The sequence below is a fragment of the Akebia trifoliata genome, chromosome 8 (assembly GCF_017979445.1).
Source record: "Akebia trifoliata isolate Shusen 1 chromosome 8, ASM1797944v1, whole genome shotgun sequence".
NCBI lineage: Eukaryota > Viridiplantae > Streptophyta > Magnoliopsida > Ranunculales > Lardizabalaceae > Akebia > Akebia trifoliata.
Window position 1 is genome coordinate 30,145,623 of NC_141382.1, and position 22,514 is coordinate 30,168,136.

Sequence of the window (22,514 nt, forward strand, 5' to 3'; positions counted from 1 at the left end):
ACCTCGAGGTTCAAACAAAAGCATTTTGGATCTCACATAGGAGATAGGACATTCATTCTGTCTTAGATCTCTTCATTTCCAGATCCAACCCCTCTTTTCCAGATTCATTTTCAATCGTTCTTTCCCAGATTTATTCCTTTAGTCTCAGTTTTACTCAATCAGTTACCGCCGAGGGTTTTTCTCAGAACTATGCTCAGATGCCGCCGAAGGTTTTTTCGGAACTATGCTCAGATGCCGCAGAGGGTTTTCTCAGAATTATGCTCAGATGCCACCGAGGGTTTTCTCGGAACTATGCTCAGTTACCGTCGAGGGTTTTCTCGGAATTATGCTCAGATGCCGTTAAGGGTTTTCTCGGAACTATGCTCAGATGCCATCGAGGGTTTTCTCGGAACTATGCTCAGTTACCGCCGAGGGTTTTCTCGGAACTATGCTCAGTTATCGCCGAGGGTTTTCTCGGAATTATGCTCAGATGCCGCCGAGGGTTTTTCTCGGAACTATGCTCAGTTACCGCCGAGGGTTTTCTCGGAATTATGCTCAGATGCCGTCGAGGGTTTTCTCAGAACTATGCTCAGTTATCGCCGAGGGTTTTCTCGAAATTATGCTCAGATGCCGCCGAGGATTTTTCTCGGAACTATGCTCAGTTATCGCCGAGGGTTTTCTCGGAATTATGCTCAGATGCCGCCGAGAATTATGCTCAGATGCCGCTGAGGGTTTTCTCGGAATTATGCTCAGATGCCGCCAAGGGTTTTTCTCGGAACTATGCTCAGTTACCGCCGAGGGTTTTCTCGGAATTATGCTCAGTTTACATTCAAATTATGCTCAGTTTATATTCAAATTATGCTCAGTTTATGCTCATATATTGCTCAGATTTTACTCAGTTCTAGCTTAATCTCTTAGATTTTAAATCACACACTTGCACAATTGTTACATCAGTCAAGGAGAATTTTCTAAAATTCAAGGATCTGATGTCGTCAGTGAGAGTTTGCGCTCAAGGACCTGACAAATTTTTAGTTCGGGGAGAGTTTTACCCTCAAGGATCCGAATACCTCAACGAATTGATAAATCAGGCTGCAAAATGAACTGTCACTAGCTTTGGCATTCGGATATCGCACTATCTACTAAAATAGATTTGCTATCTAGTTTGCTTCTACCCTCTGCCAAAGAGGGGCATCTGTAGACACCCCATTTGTGCATCCACCTGATTAATCAACTCGTCAACCCGATCGCAATGATTCCCAATGATGGATGTTATTTCCATTACTTTACTTTGTTACCAGATATGTTTCAGAAATCCGGATGAGGTATCTCGAACTGACAAAACTTAGAAATCACACTACGCTAGGAAATACAATCCCAGAAACATAGAAATTATCATCTTCCAAACAAAAAGAAGCTTCACGATAAAAAAATTGACCAAATTACCAAAATACCCCTAACATCAAAACAACCCTAGAGCCTACATTACGTTTAGAAAAACTCTTTCGAACACATAAAATAACAAATCGGAACCAAATAAATCATTTCACCAATTTTCACAGAATTCGATAAAATTACGAAAATGCCCCTCATAAAGTTCAGGACCATTTCACACAAAATAATTTCATAAATGACACAAACTAATATTTCCATTGAATTCCTTATGAAAAATCAATTCTAAAACATCCTAGAACTTTAAAAATCGACTTAAAACGTGTAAAGTCCTCTCCGTGGGCAAAACGATAATTTCACAATTTTCATAATTAAAATTTTGAAATAATAAATAAAATATTAAATAATTAAAATAAAACATTAATGAAATTAATTTAAAATTTTAATTAAAAAAATCGATCAATCGAACTCTTATGAAAAATTGTTGAGGGTTCGTGAGATATTTCTTTAAGGAACCCCTCCATTTGGGGGTCCAAAGAATTAAAGATATAATAGAGGGGGGTTCTCCAAAAATTTAAAGTCAATTAAGCAAGACTAAAGTCAAGGTATTAAAGTCAATCGAGTGAGACTAAAGTCAAAATTAAAGTCAATTAAGCAAGACTAAAGTAAAGATATTAAAAGTCAATCAATTAAGACTAAAGTCAAAATATTAAAAGTCAATCAAATAAGACCAAAAGTCAAAACCCTAATAGAGTTCTAATTAAATAATAACTCTATCTAATAGAGTTCTAACTAAAACACAATTCTACCTAATAGAGTTCTAAGTAAAACACAATTCTACCTAAAACAATTCTAACTAAAACACAACTCTAACTAAAAGAACTCTAATTAAACACTAACTCTATCCAAATCAACCCTTAAAAAAATCTATAAATAGAGGTCCTCACACCTTATTTTCGTATCAAATCATAAACCTTAAGGGAAATAGGTCTAGAAGCCCCCCTAGCCTCACATAAATCCTAGTTTTGGAACCCCAACTCCTTACCTAAGATCCCTTCTTCGATTTTAGCCTAAAAAACACCTAAAAGCCCTTCAAAAACACCCCAAAATCCATAACAAACTCGAAGAATTCAGATTCAAGAAAAAAGAGATACCTTACCTCGCAGATCGAAAATCAAATCCGGAGACAGAACGAAGCAAGAAGTATAGTACAAGGAGTAATTTTTGTCGGATCTGAGGGAACAAAGTCTTTGTTATCGGAAATGTATAACTTCTTATTTTTTTATTTTATTATTATCTAGGTTTTTTTAGCAATGTAATTTATTTGAAAAATTAGTAGAGACCGGTTTTGTTCGGGCGGGGTTGGTGCCTAACACCTTCTAACCCCATAACATGATCCCCAAATTCAATTTTTTTTCCTGTTCTAGATTAGTCATTTATCTATTTAGAGTCATTAATCGGTTCCTAGACCGTAATAACTAGGTGGCGACTCCCAAACCTCAAGGGTCAAAAGCGGATCCACGCACCCCGCGGATCAAGGGCGCTTTCACAGGCGTATCCGAAACAATTTAAAATATCCATTCTCATATCATAAGACAAATAAGCAAAAGAAGAAAAAAAAATCAAGGAGGAAACACGAAAAAAAAAGAGAACGCATGATCAACTGTGGTCCAAATCAACACATGCTAAACAAAGACCCATCCATTCTAATCCATGCCCACTCGATCCACCTCATTCTTCACCCATCCTCCTTCAAAGCAAACAAAAAAAGCCCGAACCCAAGTATCGCCAAAATCACTACTCAAACAACTTGATCTACCTCTCTCAAAATCATTCACATACACTCCCACCCAAATAGTCTTATCCTTCCACTAAGACACCAAAACAGCCCCAAGTCATTGACAAGCCACCCGACTTTCTCTCAAAATCATTTCACCCAGGCATCCCAACCCAATCCAAACACCCACAAGATCAAGAATCCATCGATACCGTTCGTAATCCACACATGCTGGCCAATCACAAACCCACAACATACCCACTCAATCTACCTTAAAACTCTCGAAACAATCTACACCACACTTAAAACCGCTCCACCCAAATCAGTTAAACATTCTCAAACCTTACCAATCCATCACCTACCTTTCAAAACACACCCTACAAATTTTGCCTTCAATCACAATTCCATAATTTGAATCGCAAACCATCTACTACCATAAAACACCTACCCAAAAATCCACCCAAACCATTGTACCCACGTCCAATCCATGCCCTTCCCCAAACCAGCCCAACCACATCCATCACATCCACCAAAACTCATGCCAAACAATCATCCACCACAATCAAAGACCAACAAAGATACAAAGCAAACAAAGAAAAAAAAACAAATAATAAAACAAAACAAAAAACAAAACAAAAAAAGAGAAGGGGACAATCATATCCATGGTAGCATTGTAAAAAGAGAGACAAGTCGAAGTTCTTTGCTCATGACAACATTTTGAAAAGGAAAATATGCAACAAAAATAAAAAATAAAAAATAAAAAGATAAGGTTGAGGGAGCATACCTTGGTCAATCGAAAAGGCTGAACATACGCCAAATATCTAAAAATCCAAGCCTAAAGTCAAAGAGAAAAGAATAAACTTCAGAAAGTAAAAAAAATGAACAATAAATGACTTACATCGATGCTTCGAACGATCCCTAGTCACCTCAACAGCAAAGTTGATCTCCACAAAGCACAAAATCAATAAAGAACTCAAAAGAAAGGGGGGGGAAGTCAAGAAAATGAAGAGAATGCAAGGAAATGGAGAGGCGTACTGTTTAAAATGTTAAAAATTCGTACTGGTCCGTGCTACCAGTACGGATAAGTATAATTTTGTTTCATTCGTGCTTCATGCACGGACAAAACAATTAAAGCACCATATGCTCTTCAAGAACGGATAAACTTGATCCAAAAGCCATCCGTGCTTCATGCATGGATCAGTCAATAAAATAAATAAAAAATCAAACAAAAATCAATGTCAAAAAGATCAAAAAATTAAAAATTCTTTTGAGATACATTCAATTCCGATTTGTTAAAAACACGACAAAAAACACTCGAATTTCAAAATTCATCAACTGCTCATCTGAGATCTCAAACGAGCTTCGTGTCATCGAGATCAAGGAATTAATAAGGCAAAACTTTGTTAGACCCCGTGCTTAAGTAGTCATTTTCTACAAAAGTCATCGATCCACTCGGTGTTTTCAAGTTATGTTTTACAAAAAATTTTGGCTCGTATAAATAGGGATTTAGTTTATTCTTTGCATGCAATTTCTGCAAAGAAGAATAGTTGTAGACACCCCAATTTGAACGGGCCCTTACTCGAAAGGGTCCAAAAACATTAGATTTTCAATAAGATTCGACAATGGGCCTAAAAAGCCCAAATCATCGAAATACGACATTTTGATTGAATCAAATGTCTCTAAGACCCCCCAAAAGGTCTAATGGGTCTACTAAATAGACTTGGCGTGCCCCCACCTTCTCCACTTTTCACCGCTCCACTCTCGAAATCGAAAATACCTCAAGTCCGCTTAAAGCTCACAAACCCTCAATTCACCAAAAGTCATTTCTCACACTACCCAACTTAACTTAGACTTAATCCCATATCACCTAAACCCTAAAACGTACCTACCATCAAAATCTCATTCTAAAATAAATCCTAACCTATTCCAATAACCTAAAACCTTCATAAAACCCCAAGTCCAACATCTTAAAGCCCACAACAAATCAAACCCACATCCATAATCCACAAACTATTACTCACAATCCATTATCCACATCAACCAATCAACTTTTGATCATCAACTGGACACATGTCATCACCTCAACTCACCTCTCTCATCCAACTACCTACCCTCATCACCTTTATCTAAAAATCATCTCAACCCATACCCCCTATATCCTAATCCATCAATTTTTTCTAACATACTACCAACCCACACCCCTATGTCATAAACCTAACCTCACATTTCTCTAACACAACCAACAACCCACACCTCCCTTCATCATTCACCTTCAACCCATTCTCACAAGCCATCCCTACACCTCTTCCCTCCAATCAACTCATCTAATCACCTCACCTCCCCATCCCTTTTTAACACATGTTATCATCTCCATAACCCTCCCAAAATTCAATCAACTAATATCTTATACAACCCATTCTCCTAACCTAAACACCATTCTCCTACAACCTGCCTAACACTCAATCAACAAATCACTCCTTTACACTCTCATTCTCTTAAATCAAATACTTATTATCTCACCTCACCAAACACTCCACCCAAATGGGTTAGGGAGGATCCAAACCATTTAGATAAAAAATTATCGATTCCCTCATCCCAACTCTAAATTTCACACCCCCACCTTCAAATCCCCATGTCATTCTCTACTTTTTTATTTCTTCACCCCATTATATCCCTAAAATAACCTTCAAACACCTATAACTCCCCCCTCACCTTCCAAAATGAGACCCCAAGTCTTAAACTAAAAAAAATCTTCCCTCAACTCTCTTCTACTTCATTCTTACACCCTCACATTAATCTATAAGAAAAATACTCTCATATTTCACTAAGGACTCAAAAGAAGAAGACATAGAAGAAAAATAATGGAGGAAAGAAATAAGACATTAAGGCTTTAAAGTGGGTTAAAAGAAATACCTCCCTTTCTTTCCCCTCTCCATATCCCTTATTTACTATCCTCTCATTTCTTTTATTTTATTATTAGAAAGCTTTTAAGATGTAATGCTCCCATCTCCTATCTCCGATAAATCGGATTTTGGTTTAGTTGAAAGTATAGGGGTTGTAACCATTTTTAAAATAGAAGTCGATTTTAAACCTTTTAAACTGTTTTGAGGCAATTGGTATTCGAATCATTCTCAACGCATGAGAATGGATCTATAACCATAGCCAACACTCATTAAAACATGTTGTTCCTAAGGCTAGATCCATATAAAGATCATCTCCTTCAATGAGATATGATCCTTATAGGATAAAACCGATAACAAATCCCTACTAGGGTACAAGTTGTCAACACGTGACACTTTTATTTTATTTATTTATTTTATCCAAAACAACTGAGTTATTTTGAAGTTACCACCACTTGGTGGGGAGAAAAGGGTGCCTAACACCTTCTTTTTTCTCCAATCAAGTCATTTACCCCGATCTTAGGTTAATTGGTATCTTATCTGTACGAGAGTCACTAAACACCAAAAATGATAATTTTTCTAAAAATGTACATCGGGTGACCATTCATACATTTTGCAAAAATGAATGGTGGCGACTCCAAACATTCGTAGAAATGATATTCGTAATAAATAATCAGGTATCTATAAAAGGTACAAAAAAAGAAAATTATAAAGAAGTGATATCCATCAATCACAAATATAACTGATCCACATAGAGATAAGTGGAAGGTGAGTCTAGTAAGAAAATACCAACTTGATTAGGGTTTTGAAGGTTACAAGGAACGCGGATTGAATGATACACCTCCAACATAATAAATCAACGATTTTTGCGATGGCACAAGATAAGTAACTATAACTTATTTTTTTAATTTAATGTGAATGATCTGCTTGAGATATGCAATTGATTAGATTCTTTTGGGACAATTAAAAGTCATATTTAAGATTTGAATACATAAAATTTTATAACATTTAACCCTTTCATGTTGAGGTTGTTCGGGAAGATAATACCTTGAAGCTTGAAGTTGTATTATATCTATTTTGGAATTATTCTTCTTTTTATAATTTGTAAAACTCACACTTATAATTATGAATAAATTTCTTTTATGATATATTGGATTTGGAAATCTTCTTAGATAAAACCATTGCTTAACTTGTGTGTATGTTGGAAGATTAATAGTTATTTTCCAATATTTAGTACCTTTTTTAGTGCAAATTTGATTTAATTACATATTAGAGAAAATCTAATTCTAAATATTTAAATTATTATCGATGGTTTTAGAACACTACTAATATAATAGTAAAAAAAATTTAGAAAAATTAAATAGAATTAATGGCGGTTACTAAAACGTTGGTAATTTGTAAAACTTTTCATATAGTATTAGCGGCATTTTAATAAACGTCGATAATAGTTTTAACAAATTATTGATGAATTTAAAATATAATTAGCATAGATCATTTTATGCCTCTAATTCCCCAAAAAATGCCGGTGAATAATGTGAAATAGTGGTGGCTTCAAAAACGTAGAAAACAATGTTGGTGTAGGAATTACCGACGTTTTCCTAGCACGCGATTAACACCTTAATTAGCATTTTTGGTAGATTTTTTGTAGTTTTAATACAAGTAAAAAGGTTATTTCTTGTTATGGGGAGAAAAAGCAGTTGCATCAATTATTAAGCATGACCAAAAACATGAGAAGAAGCAATAGCATTGGCCATTGTTGACAGAACTTGGTCAAATCACTTTAAGTGTTTGAGAAAAGGATTGGCTCCCATGGGTGCCGAATCTTGCTTGGACGTTATAATAAATCATTAGTTCCTTAGAGGGGTCGAACCTTTTTCGGATGATATAACAAGGGGTCGGCTCCTTAAAGGGGCCGAAGCTCATTTGGATGAAATAACAAGGGGTTGACTCCTTGAGGACGTTAAACCTTCTTTGAATAAAATAGCAAGGGATCGGCTCCCTAAAGGGGCCGAACCTCTTTTGGATGAAATAACAAGGGGTTGACTCCTTGAGAACGTCGAATCTTCTTTGAATATAATAGCAAGGGGTTGGCTCCTTGAAGAGGTTGAGGCTGAATATCTTTGGGATGTAATAACAAGGAGTCAACTCCTTGAGGAGGACGAACTTCCTTTAGACAAAAATAACAAGGGATCAGCTCCTTGAGCAGTTTGAACCTCCTTTAGATGTGAAATCAAACCACCTAGATGTAACAACTAACACAGAGAGAAGAGGGGCAGCCGGTCAAGGAGGTTGAACCATATTAAGGAAGCAAGAGAGGGATCGGCCAAGGTAGCCGAACCACTTATAGAGAACAATAGATGGGGTTGTCCAAAGAGGTCGATCCGAATACATTTTTTAACCGGATTGGATCAGATTAAAACAGATCCAATTATCTTGATTTAATAATTTTGCCAATCTCTAGGAAGGAGATATTTTTTGTTCCTACAACCAAGATAGTCCTATCCAATTTGTTTTAATATATGGGGTTCATTCATATTTGATATATCAGTTCAAATTTGATCCAATACAAAATGTTCATTAATTACACAATCCAGATTTGTAGCTGATGCAACTCTTATCCCCTTGACCTTGATTATGTCTTACAGGCCAATGAAAATTATGTAAAATCAAACGTTGGATATTCAACACCTCTAAAAAGTCCAATCCATTTTTGTAAAAAGTTGAATCTTGCGAGAACTTTGAAGAAAAATAAAATATTGATAGAAATTCGGAAATAATTTTGCAAAACACGTTGCATAAACTGAAAGGCACAAAAGATATAAAAGAATCATACCTTAACGTTTGTTGCAAATACCCAATTAAGCTATCTCTACTTTTCAAATTTTATATGTTAAAATAAAAGATAAAAAATTAAAAATAAATCGGGCTGGTATGATGGGCCTTCCCTTATTTCAAGCTTGGTCCTCTTAAAATGGGCCTAGCTCAGATTAGCTCAAAATTGATTTGGTCTAATTTTATTGAACAATTCCCATACATTATAGGTTGAGTCGACCTACGGGCCAGACCTACTCGTTGATACCATAGTGTTAAAGTTCTGGCTTCAGGAGTAATTTGGCACTAGAAAACTTTGGAAAAAGAAAACTATCAAATAAATTTGAATTTTAAACATAAAAATAATTTTTTTAATATAAAAAGTATATAAAAAAAAATGTATTTCATATTCTAAATGATAAAATAACAAATAAAAATACTAAAAAAATAAATTGTGATTTAATCGACAACATCTAAAATTACGATCTAATTGCAGATTTTTACCACTATGATTAACACCACTAGATTTTAGCTTCAATGTCCTCATTCTATATGACAATCTATCACTATGTGACAACTGAAAATTTTGACAAGAGAATTTGATGGGCCAAAGCCCACAAATTTTAGAAATCAAATTTTGGCGGTCCATGGCTGTTGAAATTTTTTATGTTCCCCAATTCGATGGCTTAGAACCATTAAATTTCTTCCATCCTCCATTAATTTGACGTTTTATGTCTGTTGATAAAAAAAAATAAAAATTTGACAATGAAAATTTTAACGCCTAAGTCCGTCGAATTTTATGAAATTCGACAGCCTTGAACTGTCAAATATATTGTTTTTCACATTGTGTATACACTCTATATATCCAAATCAATGTTTAAAAGGCAACACAAATGATTCTACTAAATCACAACCAGATCGTGAATCAATTTGGTTGGCCCGGTTTATCTTTATTAAAAGTGTATAAATTTACCCTAAATTACCTTTAGAGAAAGGGTGATACAAAAAATTGAACCTGGCCCCAAAAAACCACTAGTTTCGTTCGGTTTTTAAAATACTGGAACAAACATCATCTCCTTGACTAATCTAATACAACTGATCTAATCATTTTAACATTAATCGGAGGCAAATCATGATTTATTATTAGAAATTAATTTACAAATTCAATACCAATGCATGTATTAGACATTTTGGGATAGATATTTTAACACCACGCGAGAGTCCCTGATGACTATACCATCACTTTGGAGAACGTATTTCATATACCACAATCCGAGAAATATAAGTTGAATAAGGCAACTAAATTATTATCAAAAAGGCATGAAAGGACCCCTCCTATTTTATTAAAATAAAGCCACTCTTATTTCAGGATGCATTACATAACACATACATGTAGGAGCTCTTCTTGTTTTCATGGGGTAGTAATATATAACATAAGCTCTTAATAAAGATTTAGTTAACCAATAATGGGCACCTGTGTTACTATGCCCTTCTTATTAACTACCACCCTAACCCTATCACAAAGGAAATCTTTAGTGCCACCCGTTCCTTCTAACACAATCTGAGCATCTACAGATGGGTTCTCTCTCTCAATTGTTGCCTCAGCGACATTCCCTTGCACCCCAACCAGTTCTGGCCATGCACTCTTACCATCTGCCATTAATTAAAAGAAACATATATATGTCTACAACAATATATACATCAAACTAAATAAATTACTAAAAGTAGAACTATGTCTTACCACCACATAAGTCAGATGCCATTTTTTCTCTTCTCTTTGTTTTGATCTTCTTTTGATTTGAGACTTCTTCTAAGGATATGGTTATTTATAGAATATGGTAACTTGTGAGATAGAGCTTATTGTTGGCGTGTTTTGACTACTCTTATTTCTTCTCTTTTTTCCAATTATTTGGGCTTTCAAAAACGTGAATCCCATTCCCATTTCACCTTTAAAAAATTAGGTTTATTTAGCTATACCCCCTCCAAGTTTGGTGAATATTTGAGAAATCCCTGAGTCATCAAACTGATGACGTTACCTCTTTGAACTCGGTGTATCCTTGAAGGCTGACAGAAAATTACTTAAATATCCTCCCCTCAACCTCTAGACAAAGTCCTTCGATTTTTTTTTTTCCCAAAATTCTGTCATCTTCGGTCTAGATTGTCAATATCTAGGGTAAATTATTTTAAATCCATCACTTTAGACCTCATCATAACCACTTGTAGAAAACTCTTAATTTTCTATCCAACTATAATGGATTTCTATTTTCTGAAAAATCATGTCTTATTCTTGAGGTTTGAAGGTTGAAAGAAATAGAATCTTAAGGTCGAAGGACAAATTATTTTTAGCAAAGTGGTTGAAGATTACTTAGATTGAAAATAAGTGCATTGAGGGCAGTTTTAGTTAGTCTCTCTTAAAAGAAAGAAATCAAGGGGTATGTCATGTCTTAAAGAACAGGGCTATCTCAAATATTCAACAAAATGTGGAGGGGTAATTCTAATCACCCTTAAATTTATTACCAAGCTCCTTTTTATTTTTTTGACCTAGAAGAATTCCTCTCAAAATCTGAACATACTGAATGCGAGGTCAATCATTTGAATTAAGAGTCATGATAATCTTATTATCCCATGTGGCACACTCAATCGACTCTCCTGACATGATAAGTTTGGGAACCGTAGATCTGTACACCTTGGGATACACAATTCTATTGGGATACACATTTTTATGCGGAAGTGCAGTTTTGTATCCCGAGTTGTACAGACCTATGGTTCCTTGAATTTGTCACTTTGGGAGAGTCGATTGAGTGTGCCACGTGGGGTAGTCAAAATATCACGATTCTTGAATTAAATAAGGAGTAATGATTTTCTTACTCCCCCACGTGACGTACTCAAAATACTCTCTTGACATGGCATGTGCTAGAATCATATATTTTTCCTCGGGATACACAATTGCACATATTTATGGGGAATTATAAATGTGTATCTTGAGGCAAAAAGATCTATGATTCTAGTACATGCCACGTCACGAGAGTATTTTGAGTATGCCATGTGAGGGAGTCAAATTATCACGACTCACTACAACATTTTTGATCTACAGCGACGGATTTTTCCGCCGCTACAAGGTCATTTTTCCGCCGGTAAAAGGTATTGCGGCGATGAGCAGCGGAACCAAAGATCCGTCGTTATTTCCTCCGTCGCTAACTATAGCGGCGGATAATGTATTCCGCTGTTGCAGGTGGTACCTTTAGCGGCGGATATAAATATCCGCTGCAATAAGTCGAATTTTTAACAAATATAATATAATATATATAGCAGCAGATATTAAGATCCGTTGCAATAGGTCAATTTTTTTTAAAAAAAATATAACACATATAACAGCGGATATTAAGATCCGCTGCAATAGGTTAAATTTTTTTAAAAAAATATAATACATATAGCGGCGGATATTAAGATCCGCTGCAATAGGTCAATTTTTTTAAAAAAAATATAACACATATAGCGGCGGATATTAAAATCCGCTGCTATACGCTTTTTTTTTATAAAAAAAAAATCATTATATATCCTTCGAAAACAATATATAAAGACGGAACTTGTATCCACTGCTGTAATTTTTTTTCATATATATATATATATAACCTGTGTCCTCCAACCTGTACAGATTGAAAACTTTAAAATAAATAATATAAGAGAGCTGCTATTGCTACACTAACTTTTATTAATCCAGCACTAATGCATAAGTAAATCACCAAAGAACTGCACATGTTTATAGTTTCAAGTAATAATAAATAAACAAAAATAGTTAATGTGATATTGGGCTTGCTGAGGAAATCTCCCAAACTGAAGTTCTTGCCAAGAACCCATTTTTGGTAATTTATGTTGGGCTTTTGAAGGTTGTCATACCAACCCAAAGTGAAATAAATGATCTGAATGCAACTTATCATGATTGAAAGTTAGGCCACAGGTTTGGTAGCAAATGGTATAAAGCATTTGATGTTGGTTACCCAAACTCAAAGACTTAGAAGTATAAACTAATGGTGGTTGGTGGTGGTGGTGGTCTTTTGAATGTTTGTTTCGGTATCCAACTACATGGGCCACAAGTGTTTTTATGTTTTGTCTTTTATGGATCTCTCTCGAAATCAAGGAGGTATGATTTTGGGCAGGTGACCTAAACATCACATGAATATGGCCACAAGAGTCGACTTAATTGGGTGCCTCCATCAATTTAAACAAAGATATAAAAAAAACTAGTTGGAATCAAAAGAAAATTAAAATAGTAACAAATAAATTTTATAAAAAGAGAAATGATTGTATATAAATTCTTACACAAATAATTATTGAGCATACCTCCTCTGCACTAAACGAATGACACAAGTCCTAACACACCACAGATATCCATGCACACTTCAGTTATTTGTAGCCACTAAAGCCATGTGCTCGATCAGGTCCAACACTCGATTGCTGTGCAAAACCATGTAAAGATACATTTTAGACCAGCAACACAAAGATAAGAGGGAGAGGGAGAGGGGGAGAGAGAGAGGAGAGAGTACCTGTAACCCCACTCATTGTCGTACCACGAAACAAGCTTCATGAAGGAGGAGCTCAGTCCGATGCCGGCCTTGGCATCGAAAATACTTGACCTGAAAATAAGTCCCAAAAAGAAAATGAGAAATGGTACATAGACATACATCAAAAATCAACCTGTGACAAACCTATGTTATCCAATTCATTGATACTCGTCCGAACCACATACTAGTTCACGGTATGGTTCATACTGGGTTAGTAAAATCAAACGAACCACTAACCCACCGAATTTTGATTAGGTTCATCGAACCAAACCAATTTATTATACTTTTTCATTGTTTATATTAGAATTTGAATTATTATATCAATATTTAACTTGGTATTTTTTAACATTATAATTGAACTTATAACTTGTATACTTGAATTATATATATCTACAAGTGAACCAAAAAATGAATTATCTCTACCTTCCCCTACGAACCAGGTTCGTTCTAGAATGGCGAACCATGGCCCAAATTCGAACTGAGCAAACCAACGAATCAGGTAACATAGTGACAAACCAAGTGCCATCCATCTCAGTGAATCTCAAATATGTTCATCGAGAAATCAGTTTGAGCCGTATAGCAAAGTTCTAGAAAAAAAACTTGTGACTTTTGGAGTTGCAATATTTTTTTTTTCTGCTCGTGTATTGTTGTGTTTCTTTAGCTCTATACCAGGTAGGCCTTCTCAACCTTCTCTATTTCTTCTTCATTAATACATTTTCATCTACAGTTCTAGAAAAAAAGAGTATTTTAAACAGGACTTCTACCTTGAGTCACCAACAAAATCATTGGAAACATCATCCTCCATGTATCCAAGCTGAAGTCTGGCTTCCTTGGTACTACAAAGTAGAATGATGAAGTATAAGTGATCATGCACATATTCATTCAGATATCAAAAAAGAATCGAATAAAAGATTGGAAAGGCAAATCACAAAAAGCAAGAAATATTTAATTCTACTCTCGATGACCACTGCTCCATTAACATCTATTACAAGATTTTTTTTTATTTCACCATTTAATCACCTTAGCATTAAATGGTTAAATTCAAATTATTGGGGTAGACAAATAATGGGATGCAAGATGAGTCACATTATAGTCATTGAACATGACATTCATAAATTTAGTGGTTTTACTTCCATACAAATGTCTAATGTTTGGGGTAAGAATGATTTATCCCTAAATAAATGTCGATTGATACTAAATTAAAAAATAGGAGAAAAAATAAGATATGCATTAAGATAAGAACCCTTGGAATGCCAGATTCAAAAACAACATGGATGGTTCACCCCGTTTAGATGAACCCTGATAACATGCATGGAAGTACTCTTGTAAGTTTAAAATCATTTGAATCATGAGTCTAGTTGCAGGGAAGAGAAGTAGAGGCCAAAGAATTCAAAGAGTTATTTGCCCACATTGGCCTGCCTACACACCACCCCACTTAATAAGGGTAGGGTCCTCATTCTATAGAATTCTCTGAGGATTCACATATAATGAAATTGTAGCTACATACCATGATACCAAGCGTGAAAATAATTGTAACTACATGCTCAATTTATGCACATTTTGTTTCTTGATTCTCAACATTCAGCTCTATAAAACATAATCGGTCTTCCTAGTCTTATAGAATTGTCATTTTACTCTTAGCCCAGTTGGACTTGTACAGCCTCTACCAATTCCCATGCTAGTATGGACAGATATTTCAATGGATTCTGTGGGAGGACTTCCTAAATCCAATAGGAAGTCAACCATTTTTGTGGGGGTAGATAGACTCTCAAAGTTTGCTCACTTCATTCCCATCTCTCATCATTATACGGCTGCCACCATAGCTCAAATAATTTTTGAGAACATATTCAAGTTATAAGGAATGCCCCACATTCTTAATTGTAACTATGAAACAAGAGAGGATTAAGTGGTGAGTACCTTTCTCCCAGCAGATTGTTGTAATGAATGTGTAACATATGACCTTTTGAAAACAAAAAAAATTCTAAATCTTAGTTATTCGATTTGAAAATTTCTATTGGAGCATTGCCCATCCAACTTCTCTTTCTCTGATTTTAGCCTATATTTCTCATCACGAAGCTCATTTTTCTTGGCCTACACAAGCAAAGGACCAATTGATTTAACAAAGCAAACAAACTATTGCCCAGAACTATACTTTTCTCTAATGCCTATAAAGAAAGAATTATAAAAGAAACAAACTATAATAAATTACTAATATTTCAAATGGATTAAGATACTAACCAATACACTCAGGCCTTTTTAGCACTTGCCAATGTGCTAATGCATTAGACCACACCGGCTAAAATAAAATAAAATATTTAAACAATTGATTGGAGAAACAGGATTCATTACAAGCACACAAGGCATTGTGCATACTGCACATAGCAACTCTATGAGAGGTTGCATGATTATAGTATGATACCCACAACACTCTAAAAGCATGAGGTGATCGACGACCCTAGGTCCTTAAGCATGATTATAGTATGATACCCACAACTCCATTCTTAGTTCAACACTCAATAAGTAATTAAGCACTTGTTAGGTACAGATGTAGACATACTAAATATTTTCTGTAATTGTAATTCAGTAAATACTTCTTTTATGTATGGTCTAGAGAAGCACCAAGGGAATTTGGTAATGCAACTGTGGCCATTCTTATAAAGAATACCATTGAAAGACAAGATACCTTATTGGTAAATAACTCATCAAATGGAGAAGTTCTGGAAAGAAGTTGAATGAGATGATCGGTTGGGGAATTCTCCATCCATCTCTTCATGTCATCTTCACAGTTTCTCTATATCTATTGCTTCATATCCATATCGGCTGTGTCTGTACCATTTATTCCTTCACCAAAGCAGATTTTACTGATTTTTTTGACACACATAAGAAGTACTTGACCATCGCAAATAAAAGAATAGCTAATGAGGCCATAATCGTCTGCACTATTAACAAATGTGACATTCAAAGAAGCAATCTCATCCATTGCGATTTCTTTAGGAACAGCTTGCAACTTTGGATTAAGCTTTAAAATACCTTCTTTAATTTTCTTGCTAATTAAATTATCCATGGCAGATTTTATTTGCACTTCAAAAGCATCCACCAAACTATAAATAAGAAACAACACTAGTTAATACTTCACAGGATCATCCAACTTGGTACTTAGCTTTAAATATTCTGATTAATCATTTAGAAAAGTTTAAATCTTAATAGTCATAGTTTCACAAACGCTTGGGAATAGCTCAAGGTCATATGTCATGGTTTTGACAAGCAATTTTTGTTTCAAGTTAAAAAGTTAATTTTGAGAATTGAAAAACTTATGATGCAATCAGGTAAACTATATTAGTTTCTGAAGTGCCCTGCTGGATACATGTTAACTAGAACAAAGAATGAGGTCAAAAACACAGTGCACACACACACACACACACTAGGTTAAAATTAGAATTGTTTTAATTAAATAGATTTCATGATATTCAACATAATTTTGGCATGACTTTTAACAAAACACAATGGGCTTACATCAAACGTGAAGTTTAATTAATTTTCTGGAATCGAGATCATGTACACATAGGGTGGAGGATTGAAGCCCTCCTTTCATATCTCAGAAAATGCCACGTGTCACAATCTAAGGAAACTATGAGAAGAAGATATTTTCGGTTGTTTTAATTTCCAAGACAGTCTTACGTGTCATTTAATGAAGGGTGCGTATAGGATACGGTGTTCCGGAATCCGGACACCTTTCTAGTCTAAGGCCAAAACTTCCAATTCAAAGATATCCGCCGCATGTGAATATAGTTGAGAAAAAGGGATTCAAATCTAAGCTCTCTCTCCAAATAAGAAATACATTTAAAATTTGGTGATGGACTATCCAAAGTCATATTTACGAAAAAAGTGATCAACTTTTGACGAATTTACGCTTCCATTTCACTCTTCATTTTCATTACCCAAACGTGAACGATAACGAATTCATTACCGTTCTGATTTTTTTTTTTAACAAAAATGGGATTATTCATGATTTGGTAATTAAAATGAACAGTTAGCCAGATTGTAAATAACTCATTTTCAACTCACAAAATGGTAATTCACCCTATAGATGATTTGCCAAGACTTGCTTGATGATCATTCAAGTATAAATTCCACACTTAGTTTAGGATCTTTAAATGTGGCTGTTTTCTTTTGCTTATCAGGCCTAAAAATTTTGTTTAAGCACGACTTGTATATTGCTCGGCCAGACATCACTCAATTAATTTCTTGTAACTTGTCCTCAGTTTATAATTCGAAATTTTCTTACTTAGTTCAAATTTTATGGACTTCTTTCTAATGAAATAAAGGAAAATGTTAAAGTAATATTAAAATTGACATCATTTCATACATTGCTGATGTAGATGTGTCTAAAGAATCATGGATGTTTTTCATCGAGATACAAGTGAGAAACATCTATGGTTTTGTGCACACCAATGTTCCAAACGATGTCAATGTCAATGTTACTCCAGCACGACTCATTAAAAAAGTATTCAAACTAATATAAAGCGGTAGGTAGGAGTTAATATTATCATTTAATTAATTATAATTCTAATTTCGTCATGTAATACTAATATCATTTTATGACAAATATCCAAAAGTATAATTATTGTTTAATTTTTAGACTTAAAATAGAAAATTGATAAATGTGTTGGGCTGGGGTGTCTACAAAGAAACTTGTCCCTTAATTATTTGCCCTGGTCTAGCCCATTCCAATTATAATTTGAACTGATTTTCCTTGTAGGATTGATCCTTTTGAACATTGCAAACAGGACTATGCTTTGGGATGAACTGGTCCATTCAAACCCCTAATTGCTTTAGCTCCATTGTACCCATGTAATGAGCTCTTCCCACTTTGTTAAAATTGGGATAAAACCAAATACCAATCTCCTTCCAAATATATTTAGGGAATGCTAACATCCAAGATTTCATTGGGACGTTAGCATTCTCCAACACTTTCACTTTTAAAAATACTCCTGCCTATTCTATTTTTTTAGTGAAAAAAAGCAAAGTCATTTTGATCTTTTACATAGTAAATGCATTTGCTATACCTTTAATAAATATATTTATTATGTTAACATTAATTGCAAACCTATTATTTAAATCTAAAGACTTAAATGCCAATAACATGTATTATATAAAAGACCAACATGCTTTTGTCTTTTTCATTAAAAGACAAATTTAGTTGGAGTATTATTAGAAAATGAAAGTATATATATATATATATATGTGTGTGTGTGTGTGCTAACGTCCAAGACCTTATAGGGATGTCAGTATTCTCTACCACATATTTTTTAATAATACATATATCCATTTTGTCTTTTAGTAAAAATGATAGGAATATGTTGGTCTTTACATAATAAATGTTGTTTGTAATGATTGTTAAAACATTATTGTAAATAAGACATTTAATTCTAAATATTAAATGCTCTTAACATTTATTTTGTAAAAAACAAGTATTTATTATGTAAAAGGATTAATATACCCTTTTTTATTTACTAAAAGAAAAAATAAGTCAGGTATTATTGGAAAAAATGTATTGGAAATTTTAATTTCTCCATGAGATCTTGGATGTTAACATATATATATATATATAGCAAGAGAGAGAGAGAGAGTCTCAATAAATGTATGTGATTTGTACGAGGCTGACGTGGCAAAGGCACATAACCATAGACCTTTTTCTTCGGGAAATACAAGGAAAACTATCTTTGGTTTTGTGCCCTTCCCAAGTCAATCATGTACAGAGCGTGTATGTGTTAGCGCTTTATATGGACCAAAGGAATGTTATATATGTGCTTGTGTGAATTAAATTCTTTTACAAATATTAATTGTTTCATTAATTTCTTTTTCCACCCTTTGAGTAAATCGTACAACAATTGTTTTGACTTGATGCACAATGTGAAACATGGTTTAATAATCTTGTGGGAATCTCTTGCACATTAAGCTTGTTAGAAAGTCATTGTGTCCTAGGTCTCCTCTATTTAATCCCTTAACGGAACAGAAAACACACACACATAAAAACATACTTCTTCCTCTTTGATAGAAACACCTCTTTTGCTACTTCCCTTATATTTTATTTTTCAATATTACTTTATAAATTCACGTCAAGAATACATCGGAGAGTTCTTTAGATTCTCTTCTACTTTGTTGGTTAAAGAAGTCATTACTCATTGAATCTTGGAAAGAAAATCGCATATACCTGACAGCACCATTGGAGTATGGCAATAACAATATCAAAGACTAATAGAATAAGGAAGCGAATAAGAATCAAATTATGATCTAGAATCCTTAAATCTCAAAATAAGTTTTATTTTATTTTTTAAATAAATAAAAAAAACTTGCCAATGAAGTTTGATTGCTTTAATTCCTTAAAAAAATTTGCCAAATGAGTCAGGCTTCAATGACCACGAAAACTAAGATTGAATCTTAGATTTTGTCCCAACTTTATAGATAAATCTATATTGATTGGGAAGGGGTTAAAGGTATGTGATATATTATTGGAAAGCCACGTGTGTCTAGTTTCTAACGTACAAGGCTATTCGTGATGTAGCGCCCCGTCAAATACTAACACAAGGCCCCATGTCAAATCTCGAGGCACAAGGTGGCGCATCAAAATTTCGGCATGGTCCCCTCTGTTTATGTTAGCATACCAAGGCGTTCAACCTGCATCTGATAAACGACATACAATCCTACATATATACATACAAAATATCACAATAGCGGAAGCCTACATACATCTAATAACGTACGATAGATCAGCGTGTGGAAGGAAACAAAATACAAAATTATACAACTATTTCCTTATTCTAACAAAAGTCCTAACGCTCGATAAAAAAAACCCATAATACTCCTAGACGAATCTGACACCATTAGAGGTATAATCCCAATACTCATCAAGTGATGGACTTTGGCTGTTTATCTGACCCACCAGATGATTCTCACTCGTTTTCTACACCTTCCTCGTCAAGCTTCGGATCTAAAATTTAAAAAAAAAATGGAGAAGGAAATGGTGAGTAACAATAGTTATTAAGTAAGGAAGAAAATAATTTATGCCAATAACCTCTTCTAATATGAATGAATAAGTAGACTAAATCATTTTAACATATGTAAAGTTTTACAAAAAAAACTACGATTAACTGGTACATATAGTCAGAGATAAGCAACTAAACATTTTAAAACTCACATTACATCATCAGTAGCACTCACTATAACATTTTCTTTTTATACAAATCTAATTGATCAAATGGAAACATTAAACATTCATTTCATTTTATATATCAAAATAAGGCAATAGATACATAATACATAATGGTGGAGTAGTGGAATTAGAGAGTTGGGATTCACGACTGGATCGTTCCCAGTCGGGACGTGATGTTTCATAATAAAGTATTAGTTCCTGATTTTGTAGCTGGTCGCTGTTTACCACACTTGCGGGATCATTTATCCAGCTTAGGCAGACCGTTTAACGTGACCGTAAGTAATGGGTCTCTTTTCGATGTGTTAGAACGTTCGACTATAGATTGTTAGTGATCACTAACTAATCATCTTTGTCTATACCTATCAGGCGTGCATGTGATTCCTAAATATACAAACCATTCGTATACAACCACCTTTACATTACAAGTTTATTGGTAAACATAGAGAGGAATAATCTGGATTCTAGTTGTGACTCCACTCTCATACGCGTCCCATACCACGTATGAGTTTAGTGGTCCCTACCGTACATCCTAAAATAGTACACCACTCCGGATGATATAACGCATTATCCCTTCAGGCATTCGCAATCCAGTTTCCTACCATGCAAGTGTGGCCACCCGGCCTAAAAGAAATAATAGAACGGAAAAGTAAACAGTGCCTCGCGCTAATAGAAAGTAAATAAACATGCAACAAATAGCATTATCCCTGAATATCCGTTCACCAACTTACACACAACACAACAATGTAAAATACAAACATCACCACTCAGGTGTGATTCTGACATTTTACCGTTTCATACCATTTTTCTTTTTTTCTGATTTTTATAATTTTTATCTCTCAAGCAAAATATCTATTTTATGATATTCATCAACTCAATATAAGTTCATTGAACATTAAATCATTTTTTCAACTATGAAATTCAATTTTATCAATAACATTGAAAAAGTACAAAATTTATATCAAAATGAAGTCCGAGCGGTGCACAAGACCCAACTGATGGAAATAACCCGTTGAAATATCCTACCCACGTATAATTTGTTATAAAATAAAATTGAACATATTAAATATGTAAGTTCTGGCGTGAATTTAAAATAACCAATTGAATTCTATATTTTTGGAAACTCACCACAAATTTTTAATAAAATCCTAAATGCAATTTTCACAATCTACGATTACTAATAGAAATTGAAAGTTCCTTACGATCTCTAGGCGACGGAATTGAAGCACATGCATGAAAATCGAAGCAATCAATAAAGAAATCAAGATGGTTCTATCAGATTTCTAGGGAATAAATTAAAAAATTGTATTCTTGCAAATAAATAAAATCTGAAATTGATATTTCAAATTTTAGTTATTTCTGTTTTCCAGCCTAGAGAGTTGCTGATTTGATTTACTTTGTTTTAGTAATTTCTTTACTATTTATTCTGTAACGTTTCTCTTGAAATAATAAGAAGGAATTCTTCTTCTTCAAAAACCTTCATGGTATCAGAGCCTTGGGCTCTTTTTTCTTCCTTCTTCTTCTTTTGATAATGTCGTATAAGTCAGCGATGACCGACGCATAAAGAGATACTACTGTTTCTTCTGGATCTTCAAGTACTTCTAAAACCATTCCGTCCAATCCCACTATTCATTTCACGCTTGTATCTACTGATTACTATTATCAGATTTCAGCCCTTTGTCTCACTGTTACAAAACTCAATGGAAACAACTGTCTTGAGTGGGCTCAGTCTATAAAATTGACGATCGATGACAGAGGCAAAATTGGGCATTTGACTAGCGAAACAGCGAAACCTACTACCTAATCTAAAAAAATGGCAATCCGAGAATTCTCTTATTATTGTTTAGCTAATCAATTCCATGGAACCTGCCATTAGAAAATCTCAC

At 34.3% G+C, this 22,514-nt stretch overlaps 1 protein-coding gene across 1 annotated transcript; it reads right to left on the minus strand.

Moving 5' to 3' along the window:
• Positions 1-13,156: 13,156 nt before the first annotated feature.
• On the minus strand, positions 13,157-16,847 carry LOC147396493 (glyceraldehyde-3-phosphate dehydrogenase GAPCP2, chloroplastic-like). The gene is made up of 4 exons (XM_086451030.1): positions 16,102-16,847; positions 14,183-14,254; positions 13,401-13,490; positions 13,157-13,311 (listed from the first exon to the last, which is right to left on the minus strand). The coding sequence occupies exons 1-4, from the start codon at positions 16,119-16,121 to the stop codon at positions 13,257-13,259; spliced, it is 237 nt and encodes a 78-aa protein (XP_086307156.1). The 5' UTR covers positions 16,122-16,847; the 3' UTR covers positions 13,157-13,256.
• Positions 16,848-22,514: the final 5,667 nt, after the last annotated feature.